General features: G+C 46.6%; 1 protein-coding gene and 1 long non-coding RNA gene across 5 annotated transcripts in view; one reads left to right on the top strand and one right to left on the bottom strand.

Annotated features, from left to right (window-relative positions):
* Positions 1-3313: 3313 nt before the first annotated feature.
* The window catches only part of CBFB (core-binding factor subunit beta), a 70911-nt gene continuing 62076 nt past the window's right edge, over positions 3314-12148 (top strand). Inside the window, exons 1-2 of one of the 3 annotated variants that reach the window (XM_076069661.1) lie at positions 3314-3661; positions 8611-8697. In XM_076069661.1, coding sequence (XP_075925776.1) covers positions 3584-3661; positions 8611-8697 — 165 coding nt within the window. In that variant the 5' untranslated portion in view covers positions 3314-3583. The remainder of the gene's footprint in view (positions 3662-8610; positions 8698-12148) is intronic. The other 2 variants (XM_032960602.2, XM_032960601.2) reach the window with 2 other exon arrangements.
* Positions 9956-12148, bottom strand: part of LOC116945920 (uncharacterized) — a 49193-nt gene continuing 47000 nt past the window's right edge. Inside the window, exons 3-4 of one of the 2 annotated variants that reach the window (XR_004403393.2) lie at positions 11862-11917; positions 9956-10917 (exon numbers count right to left, since the gene is read on the bottom strand). This is a non-coding gene — a long non-coding RNA (uncharacterized LOC116945920). Of the gene's footprint in view, positions 11918-12148 lie in introns of both variants that reach the window. The other variant, XR_012945303.1, reaches the window with a different exon arrangement.

The following is a 12148-nucleotide window of genomic DNA, read 5'->3' as shown; positions in this document are numbered from 1 at the left end:
TTCATTAATGCCAATACGGTATTTTCAATTCACATGTATGCGCCACTCTGTACACTTTAAAGTGTACGTTTTGTGGATGAAGTATAAAACCTGCCCTGGATTAATCGACACAATGGTATGCTTGAGACACACACGCATGCAGAAGTAGCGAGGTAACTTTAAGAGGGAGTACAGCAAATTTGCTTCCCACTTAACTGTTCGGGAGTATGATTTATTTGGTGATGCTGCATTGGCAGTGGTGCACAAGCCACTTAAAAAAAATGATATGCTATGACGAAGGGCCATTGTTTGAAACGTCGCCTATTAGTTAGTTTTCATTTAAAGTGTTCTCCCGCTGTGTGTGTGTTTTCTCCAGGAACGCTGGTTTCCTCACGCATGTAAACACTCGCAACGGGATTGACTGTCCAGACATCACCATGGATGACACTCACGAAAACCATCTCAAGATTCAGCGAGGACTTCGTCACCACCTCAAAGGGTAATGGCAATCCTTTGAGCATGTTCAATCCACTGCTGGATGAAAGCCCTCCCCAGGCCGTGTGGGTGTTTTAACTTAGTCGACCTTGCTGGTCAGCGTGGGGGGGGGGGTGATGGGGTTCAGAGATATCACTCACCACTGATGTTAGCCTTGGCCAGTAATCAAACTTAGGTTGGCGCAGGTTCATAGCTCAGTTCGTGAATCACTGTGACATTATAGCACTGTATTTGAATTTTTTTTAATATAACCCAACATGAATGTACTGTTTGAGCAACATTTTTTTTCAAAAGCATTTTCTTTCTATTTCTACATATTTATTTTGTATTGCTACATATTATACTAGCAATACAAAATACCGTGTAGTATACACAGTTTTAGGTTTGTATGCTGTATATTTTCCATCCAAGATCTCACGAGAAGAAGTGGCTCAGTTGTCAGTGGTCTCTCACCTGGTTGTAAACAGAGAAGTAAGGGTAATATATCTAAAACTACATCTACTTTGCTTTTCATCCACATATTATCATCTACATAAAACGTATAACACATTTATCAATCACACTGCCTTGAAATATATAACAGGCAACGTTTTAGGAAATGGCTCTTTTTCAGAGTATATACAACAACGTAAAAACTATTATCTATTGCAGCAATATTCCCCATCCGTGCCAGCACGACTGAGTATGCCCGACATCACAGTTTTACGAACATTTTGCCCTTATGAAGGTGGACAACCTATTTCTCTGCAATAAAAAAAAATACGATTACAGTCCGAATTCGTCGACATATTATTCTCAAATAAAGCAAACACTAGTGGTTATGCCATGACCCACATGCTGTATTAAAATTGTCTGAAAAGTACGTCCGCAGCCGTGCAACTGTCCACGGATTACGCCTATACCCAGATCACTCTCCGTGCGCCCCCAGGTCCATATAAACTAAGCAGGGCTTGGGAGTGCACGGGAAAGTGTCTCGCAAATGCCACACGTTGTCGGGCTGCAATTGATAGATAGCCAGGAGATGGTAAAAGGTAGCCAGCAGATGTACAGCAAATGGATGGTTCAGTCCATGAGGAGCTTTGTTACATCGCGTATGAACGTGTTTGCTATTGCTAATCTGATTTCTTCCCACGCCACTCTATGCAGGGCCCTCCTGCAGATGAGTCTTGAGACTCATTGAGACTTTTCTGGATAGAGGATGTTGACATTGCTATTAATATTGTTGTGAAGGCCGATTGCCTGAAACGTCACTTATTATAGGATTTGTTTTCTCTTTAGGGCAGTGCGATTGAGGAATGTTGAGATTTTGTTTTTGCCAAGGCAGTATCACAACTTCAGGGGTCATTTGCCAATTTTGGGGGGATTTATTGAAATATTTCACATGGATAATCTGTTGAAATGGAATACCTCGTTTGCAAGGGTGACCTAGACCAGCATGTCCTGAATAAAACAGTTGTATTGCGTACGAACATATTATTGCTCCTCGTAAACATTTTCTTTTATAACAACCTAAAAGTCCTGGATAAATCTGCAGTGACTGTTGTAGAGGGCGATAGTATCAACAGACTAAGGTATGTAATAAACATACCGCCTATATGCAAAAACCATCAACAATTCCTGAACAACAGTATTGCGATACCTTCAATCATCATCAAATAAATGAATTTTTATCACGTGACAACAGCAGCACAAACTTGCAGGACCGGTGTTTGTCGTCACTATAACTCATACCTACCAACCCATACGGTTTACTCCGTATTTTAGTGCAGGGAAATGTAATTTTCGGTCCACATGACGTACGGCCGTTTCAATACGGGCAAAACATTGTTTTTGTCTTATTTTGGTGTTTCTCCCTTGTGGTGGGACTTGTAGGATGGACGTTGACATTTATAACGGCACGGGGTAACCAATACTGTCTGAATTATTCTGTGATAAGGAAGGCACTGATAAGGGGTTGACAGGTATGATAACTTAATTATCAACTCAGTATCATCACCAATGCTCACCGATGCAAAATCTGCCCTCTGCAAACCCATATATGTGGAGTCCCACACTTTTTATTATAATATGGGGCCCATTTAACTCGGCCAATGCCAAAGATAATGGACATATATAAATGATGTGAAGACAATAGCTGTCAACCCATACGGTTTACCCCGTATTTTTGTAGAGGAAAATTGAGTTTTCAAGCCCATACGGCGTAGTTCAATACGGGCAACATGTGTTTGTCTATGTGATTGTGTTTCTCCTTTGTGATGGGACTTTGTAGGATGAACGTTGAGATTTATAAGGGCACGTGGGTGACCAATAAGGTCTTAAATAAGGTAGGCACTGATAAGGGGTTGACATTAATAACGTAATAAGTGCGTTACTAGTATTAATATTCTGTCGTGATGGATGGGGGGGGGGGTAATGTTTTTTTTTAATTTCGTAAATTATAGATGTTTAACGAGTGTTCGGGAGGGGGGGCGGCGTATTTATTTGCCGATCTTTGATAAACTTCGCTTTTATTTTTTAACCCGTTCGGCCACTCCCTTAAATAAGAAAAATAAACGACACGGGGCGTGACGTCACCTCCCCCGCTGTTTGTCCCAAAAATCCCCCCCACCCCTACACCCCCCCCCCCACGAGTGGCGATTTCCTTTTATGGTCAACATCCGCCTCCCACACTCAGCCGGGATGGAGAGAGAGAGAGAAAGGTGGAGGGGGGCTCGTCCAATAGGAGCCGCTGAGCAGGGGTGTCGAGGGGGGGGGGGAGGTTTGAATGGGAAGGGCGAGGGCGGTGTTGTCGAGCCCACGCCCCGGACACGCGCCAACGAGCCCGCCCACCCCCCCCTCCCCAGCACGAGTTGGTATCGCCCGCGTTATGAATGGTGAAACTTTTCGCGTTGAGAGCGCGCGGTTGTTGCGGGGGGTGGGGGCAGCCGCTCCGACTGCACTCGCGCGGCGTGAATTTAACCAATTAAGCAATTAACAGCGTCGCTTGTTGCTGTTTTTTGTAGCTGCGGCGGTGGTAGTTGTGGTTGGTGGTGGTGCTAGCGGAGAGGCAGTGGAGACGAGGAGGAGGAGGAGGTGGAGGCAAGGAGGAGAGCTTGCGCTCGGCGTCAAGATGCCGCGCGTGGTTCCCGATCAGCGGAGCAAGTTCGACAATGAGGAGTTCTTCAGGAAGCTGAGCCGCGAGTGCGAGGTGGGGGACGCGGGGACGCGGGGACGCACAGGGGGCCACTGGCGGGGACTGCCGAGAGACACGGGGACACTAGAGGGGTACGGGGAGACGGGGGGGGTACAGAGACACTGGGGGGGGGGGGACAGAGACACGGGGGGGGGTACAGAGATACTGGGGGGGGGGGGGGTACAGAGACACTGGGGGGGGGGGTACAGAGATACTGGGGGGGGTACAGAGATACTGGGTGGGGGGTACAGAGACACTGGGGGGGGTACAGAGACACGGGGGGGGGGTACAGAGACATTGGGGGGGTACAGAGACGGGGGGGGTACAGCGACATTGGGGGGGGGGTACAGAGACACTGGGGGGGGTACAGAGACACTGGGGGGGGTACAGAGACACTGGGGGGGGCACAGAGACACGGGGGGGTACAGAGACACTGGGGGGGGTACAGAGACATTGGGGGGGTACAGAGACACTGGGGGGGTACAGAGACACGGGGGGGGGGGTACAGGGAGACGGGTAGGGGAAGGACACGTGTGGGGGGTGAGACGAGAGATACGCGAGGTACGCGGTGATACACGGGCAGCGATGGTGATACAGCGACAAGAGACAAGAAGACGTGGATTTGGGGACGGGGTTAGACACGTGAATACGGAGACACGTCAGGGGGTGGACAGAGAGACACAGACGCATCGTGAGACGTGGAGACACGGGGAGATTGCACACAGACAGCGGTAACATGGAGACACTTGGAGAGAGACAGGACGAGAGAGGGACATGGACTGTCACAGAAACGCATGGAGACAGGACACAGAAGTCTCGGAGACACTGAGACGGACGTAGAGGCAGAAGGGGTGACGATAGATGGGGGACGGAGAGAGACACAGTGACACAAACAGCGAGACACAGTGACATAAACATCGAGACACACAGTGACATAAACATCGAGACACACAGTGACACAAACATCGAGACACACAGTGACACAAACAGCGAGACACACAGTGACATAAACATCGAGACACACAGTGACACAAACATCGAGACACACAGTGACATAAACAGCGAGACACAGTGACATAAACAGCGAGACACAGTGACATAAACATCGAGACACACAGTGACACAAACATCGAGACACACAGTGACACAAACAGCGAGACACAGTGACATAAACATCGAGACACAGTGACATAAACATCGAGACACAGTGACAAACATCGAGACACAGTGACATAAACATCGAGACACAGTGACATAAACATCGAGACACAGTGACACAAACATCGAGACACAGTGACACAAACATCGAGACACACAGTGACATAAACATCGAGACAGTGACATAAACATCGAGACACACAATGACAAACATCGAGACAGTGACACAAACATCGAAACACACATTGACACAAACAGCGAGACACACAGTGACATAAACATCGAGACACACAGTGACATAAACAGCGAGACACAGAGTGGCACAAACATCGAGACACACAGTGACATAAACATCGAGACACACAGTGACATAAACATCGAGACACACAGTGACACAAACATCGAGACACACTGACACAAACATCGAGACACACAGTGACACAAACATCGAGACACACTGACACAAACATCGAGACACACAGTGACACAAACAGCGAGACACACAGTGACATAAACAGCGAGACACACAGTGACACAAACAGCGAGACACACAGTGACATAAACATCGAGACACACAGTGACACAAACATCGAGACACACAGTGACATACACAGCGAGACACAGTGACATAAACATCGAGACACACAGTGACACAAACATCGAGACACACTGACACAAACATCGAGACACACAGTGACACAAACAGCGAGACACACAGTGACACAAACAGCGAGACACACAGTGACACAAACAGCGAGACACAGTGACATAAACATCGAGACAGTGACATAAACATCGAGACACAGTGACATAAACATCGAGACAGTGACATAAACAGCGAGACACACAGTGACATAAACAGCGAGACACACAGTGACATAAACATCACATCGAGACACACAGTGACATAAACATCACGTCGAGACACACAGTGACATAAACATCGAGACACAGTGACATAAACATCGAGACACACAGTGACACAAACAGCGAGACACACAGTGACATAAACAGCGAGACACACAGTGACATAAACATCACATCGAGACACACAGTGACATAAACATCGAGACACAGTGACATAAACAGCGAGACACACAGTGACACAAACAGCGAGACACACAGTGACACAAACAGCGAGACACACAGTGACATAAACATCGAGACACACACTGACACAAACATCGAGACAGTGACATAAACATCGAGACACACAGTGACACAAACAGCGAGACACACAGTGACACAAACAGCGAGACACACAGTGACACAAACAGCGAGACACACAGTGACACAAACAGCGAGACACACAGTGACACAAACAGCGAGACACACAGTGACACAAACAGCGAGAGAAACAAAGCAATGCCTTCGCAGTAACGCACCACAGTGGCATAGACGGACAGCTGTTGTCCGTCTCGCTGGCTTAGACACACACCGAGTTTGGTGGCCGTGAGCGAGAATCGAACTCGGGAATCGCTGGGTTCGGTAGCGCAGCGCAGCGCGCTAACAGCAGCGCCACCGCTCCTCACGAGGAGACAAACATCAAGTGAGACACACAGAAGAGACACACACAATGAGACACACACACACACAAGAGACACACACGCAAGTGAGACACACACACAAGAGACCCACACACACGAGACACACACACAAGAGACACACACACACGAGAGACACACACAAGTGAGACACACACAAGTGAGACACACACAAGTGAGACACACACACAAGTGAGACACACACACAAGAGACACACACAACGAGACACACACAACGAGACACACACACAACGAGACTAGCAGATGGACACATGTCCACAGGGCTACGGCTAACACGCGTTGCACTGGTGCTGGGTAGCGGGACCTTGCCCCCTGGCAGGGAGGGCTGCGCTGTGGTTTAAACTCTCCTCCGCTCGCTTCACTTTTGAGTTTACTGGGGGTTAGTGCGGTGGTTGCCGCACGTGGGTTAATTGTGTTGGCATCTGGTGGTGGGGGGCATCCAGTCAACGCGGTGTGTGGTTTCTGTTGGAATCGTGGTGTGGTTCCGTGGTTGTAGCGTGGGGGGGGGAGCGGTCAGCTACGAACCCGGCGGCCCGAGTTCGACTCCCGCGCACGGCCACCAAACACCCATCAGTGACGGGTGTCCGAACCGGTCCTGGGTCTTCCTCCCCTAGGTCGACTCGGCCTCAAATGAGTAACCTGGTTGCGGTGTGTAAATATCATCACTTGCCCCAACAGTCTGTTGCGGGCTGTACGGGGGATCTTTGCATTTGTGGTGAACTTTAGGTGTGGTTGGGTTCAAGTCTACGCGTGGGGCAAATCTGTGGTCTGTGTTGTTGAAGGTTCGGTTGCAGTGAGGTTGTCCACTTAGTTTGGTGCGTTGGACACGGCAGACGTCTGACTTTTCCACTTTAAATACATACTTTACATGTATCATCAAGCCATGTAAACTCACCCCGTGTACCGTAATTCAAACAAGCGTCGGTTTCTAGAAGTTCAGGGTTTTTGTTGACACATCGCCCGTATTTTAAATAGATGAGATGGCGAACGCACAACCCCACAAACCGTGTATCTTTCTCTCTCATCCTCGTGAGAAAGCTCAACTCGTGAAGTGCACGTCATTTGCAGAACAATTGTCATCACATGTTATCGTAAATATATTGTTATTAACTTAATAATACTTAGTCATATAAGGGTAAAGCATACTTTTTTAAGCGAATGCAAATTATTGTAGTCTTACATTTACATTATGTAACATTTATTCCACCCCCCCCCCCCCTTTATTACTACGTTAAAGTATTATCCTACTCTCCATTAATTGCAACACGTGTAACACAACATGATAGACGTTAGATTTCCTCTTTAATCATGTGAAATTGCCTCTAGATTTGGAACAAAAAAACGTCAACATTTAAACCATTAGTTTTGAAATAGACAAATGTGTACATGTATCTGCACATGTGTATTATTATAAGGTAGACTTTACCACTACATATCAAAATACATCGACAGATCCACATCTAAAAAACGTAACAGCTTGACGATTTGCCCAATCCGTGGTGATGAAGACTTTGGCAGTTTTTTTTTGCCAAAAATATTACGACAAAAATGATAACACAAATTGAGGCCATCCAGGTGCAGCGGATGTTGTATGCTATCCCACTTTTAGGTTGTTAGTCTTATTTTATAATCTTAGCATTTTTAATATACAATATTCTACTTTACCTGTATTATAACTGGAGTGGTCTAGCAGTGGTTGGAACACGACACTATGAACATGATGAAATTAATGATGTGGCAAGTGATATCTGAATCAGTCCTCGGCGCCTGCTTCACCAACCTGTACTGACCAGCATGGTGAAGTATGGTCAAACAACCCTCACATCTGTCATGCCGCGGGGTGGCCCTCGTGCACCAGCGGTGGATTAATAGAAGACGTATAAATCGCAATAATTGTGTATTATATTTCCAGCATGTTTACGTAAAGCGTGGAATGCGTTAAAGCAGATATCAATTCAAATAACTGCATAAACGCACACGCGTGCACCAAAATGCGCGACTTAATTTAGCATGTTTTCAACACGACATGCTGCGCTTTCCCCTAGCAAGTACTGCCACATTTAGCCAATCCTTTCACATGTCGCATCATTAGGGGTTGATCGCTCCGATTGACTGGACGAAGCGTCTGCGGTGGAGGCAACCGCATCGTCAGCCGCTCGCTTGACTGCGCGGCGGGCTCATGCGAGCGATCCTCCTGGCTTGTGTGTTTGTGCGTCCGTGCATGTGCCTTCTCGGCCGCAGGTCAAGTACACCGGTTACCGGGACCGGCCCCAGGAGGAGCGGCAGATGCGCTTCCAGAGTGCGTGCCGAGAGGGTCGCTCAGACCTGGTGAGTGTCGAGCAAGCGGGCACTCGGGCGCACACAAAGACAGCGGGTCGCTCCCCGTGTGGCCTCTGCACCGTTGAGGCAATCGCTGCACGCTTGTGCAGCAATGGAGCAAACGTTTTGGTCTTGTTGTGTGGGCGGTAGTGTACAACTACATAGTAACACAAACGTAACACATTCGTCACCACTCCCCATATGAGGAAAAAAATACATATATAGGCGGTACTCCCTGGTTCTTTCGGTAAAGTCACGTGGATAGAAAAAATAATAAAAGAACACGACGTTTCGGTCGCAACGCAAGCGTCCGTCATCAAAGCTTCAAATCAAGATATATAGGTGATGTTGCAGGCCATAACCCATCTTCACAGCAAAACTCCCATTAGCACGGTTGGCTACGTACGGCACGAGAGAAGTTCAACGTACATACATACATACAAACTGTTTCCTGCAGGTGTGTTGCAGGAGAGGCGATGTTGTGGTTAGCGCACTGTGCTGCAAACCCGGCATCCTGTGTTAGATTCCCTGCCACAGCCAACATCAGTGGAGGATTTAACAGAACCAGTCCTGGGCCTTCCATAAGTTGGCAGTCTTCAATAATTAATTGATGTATTACTGAGAAGACAAAGGCGGCCGGGCATGGTTCTGACAACACCAACCTCTTAAACACTCTGCCGGCCTTCGTAGGTGCTTCCTAACGCGCACGCATACATGCAAATGCATGCACAAAACACACACTCTTTGGAACAAGGTTCCCACATTATCTGTGTTGACTGTTTAGGTCCGTGCAATAAATTCTGCGCAGATGTCTTAAAGAATGCATTGCTGTACTACCATCTTCTGGCCACCTCTCAAATCTTGTCTACAACACTCAGTTTTCCAAACATTCTCCCTTCCAGGCCCCAATTTGCTTAGCTTCTGAGATCTGATAAGAGATCGGGGATTTTCATGGTGACTTGGTCGTAGAATTCCCAGGCCTACGTTCAAAGACACCACTTGTCAATATTATTCAAGGTCAGGAATTTCAGCCAAGTCGTATTAATTGTAGAGCAGTGTTATAACTACTTTGTCACCACTCCGCAGCACGCGCGCGCAGACACGCACGCGCACACGCGCGCGCACACGCATGCATCTTGGCCTCGGGGTAGTCGGGCACTCGCGGACGCGTACACTTCCCTTCCTGCTTTAAACCTTTATCCCACCCTGCAGGCATTGCACATGCTCTGCCCTTACCACAACAAGGATCCTACTTTTAGAATGAAAGCGGAAAGTTTATAACTACGAGGATGAAGAACCCAGAAAAAAAAAAAGCTGGGCCTCTATTTTATCACGGTAACAGAGTATTTGTCTGTGTTATTAGATCTGCATTCGTACGGTATATTCAGGCACACGTATGTGAGGAGTAAATAAAAGGAAAGGTTGTGTTTTTTTTTTCTCTCTACCTAAAAAGAAAGCCGTTTAGGGTTTAAAAAAAAAAACATTTTTACAACCAATGTGGTCACGTCGCTCAGATGAAAAAAATGTAATGATCATACATTGTGGGAAAATTTATCACATTCTGTGAAGTCACTTTCTCCAACATAAACAACTTCCTTATGACCAAGAATTACTCCATGTAGTTAAAAAAGTCCTCCACTGACAAAACAATTCTGAAAGCATATTAATTAAAAACATGTCACGTTTAAATGATACATCCCTATAAAACACGTAGTTTTATTGTATATATGCTTTGTAAATTAACATTTGAAGTGCAAAATATTTGAATTTCAGTTTAGGCTTCAATAGCACTCTTTGTTTTAACAGCAAATATGTTTTCTTCACGAGTAATTTTATTGATTATGTACTTGACGAAATGTATTTACTATTATGGCCTTTCGGTGTTTTGAGAACTGTGATGTTATGAAGCATTGTTTATAATCCAGCATTGCGGTTGAAAACACGAGCTCACGGCTAAATGAAACGACTGTATTACAACCGTCAGGAATGTCGTCAATCGCACATGTGCAAGGAGTAGTGGAAACACACGGCAATTAAAATAATGATGTAGAACAATCGAAGTTTGGAAATATATTTTGGCCAATTAGCCTTCTCCAGGCCAAGGTCAAATGGTTACCAGCGATGCTATTTAACGTGCGTGTGTCATGCCTCCTGTTTGGAGCGGTGGAGCCCATGCCACCTGTGTGATGACGCATGGTCCTCTGATCCCCACAAGTCCCTCTTGTGTGCCTGGCAACAAATATTTTGAAATCCGCAAACGTGTTGGTAAATCAACAGTTTAATGTGATCGCTCGAGCCACTCGCATGTTTGCTACATTTCAAAGAATCGGCCCAATTTTATCACCAAGTTCAGGTGCCAATTTGGAAAAAGGCACGCTCCACAGCAGTTTTTGTGTAGCTCTCTTACCGATAATTGCGCGGTCCGGAGGTTTTTGCACTTAACCTCTGCGGTGCTTGGCAAACACCGGCATTTGCTGTTCGGCATAAAACAGCACTCGGACAATAGCATTTCGTTTGCCGCTCTTTCTCTCTCGGTGGCATCCGTTTGGTGGCTTTCAAGTTCATTAGAGGGCCTCGCGTTTCGTCCCGTAATTATTTCCATTCGCCCGTTAGGAGCACGCTCGAAGCGGCATTCCCGCTTGCATTCGCATTATTTATAGAAACCGTAAACGCTCGCTGGCAGCCCTTCTGTCATTTAAAAAGGAGACACGTGCTCAGTTGGCCGGGTCGTGCGGTTAACTTTATACGAGGTCCTCCGCCACATGGAGCAGCGTCAATGCCCGGTCTGCGCGAGTCGTGTGCGTTTTGTGAGGGGTTTAGGGCACGATTTTCCCCGGCTTCCTGAAACGTCTTCGGTTCGCCGGGGCCTTGAAATCGGAGGTTTTAAAAAATATATTTATTATACATTTGCTTTGCGTTTTTAACGGTGCCGTAGCCTGCTTTGATGAGAACAGCCGCTAAAACACGTCGTCCTGTTTTTGGGTCTTCATGGATCGGGTGTGTGTGTTCTATGCTTCGCTGTATTTGAACAAAATTAATTCAACAACATATACCGGAGTCGTGGTTCCTAAGTCTTATCGACTTGCAGACCACTATTATACCCTTGAAACATTTTCACAGAACCAACTTGCAGTGAAACAAATAGGTGTTTTGTGAAGAAGAAAAAATCGTACGTGCAACAGTTCTGCAGACCACTTCCCCGAGGTCTTGCTGTGGGCCCACCAGAGGTCTGCGGATGACAATTTGGAAGCCACCGTTGTACAGTTGCAGCATTTAAAAATAAAACGGAGAAATATGACTTGGTAGCATTAAGAAAAAGCGATTTATTCACTTTGCGATTGGCCTCACATTTTGAAATGAGCATCCATTACGTAGCGCTGTTACGCATCCACATTGGCACTTTTTACCATCTATAACATTCTTACCCACTGTGGACCAATGAGAAAGGAGCTTTTGTATG

The sequence above is a fragment of the Petromyzon marinus genome, chromosome 25 (genome assembly GCF_048934315.1).
Source record: "Petromyzon marinus isolate PM22_M1 ecotype Great Lakes invasive population chromosome 25, UKy_Petmar_22M1.pri1.0, whole genome shotgun sequence".
Taxonomy (NCBI): Eukaryota; Metazoa; Chordata; class Hyperoartia; order Petromyzontiformes; family Petromyzontidae; genus Petromyzon; species Petromyzon marinus.
Note: the sequence above shows the minus strand (reverse complement) of the source record. Positions and strands in the feature narration are given on the sequence as shown.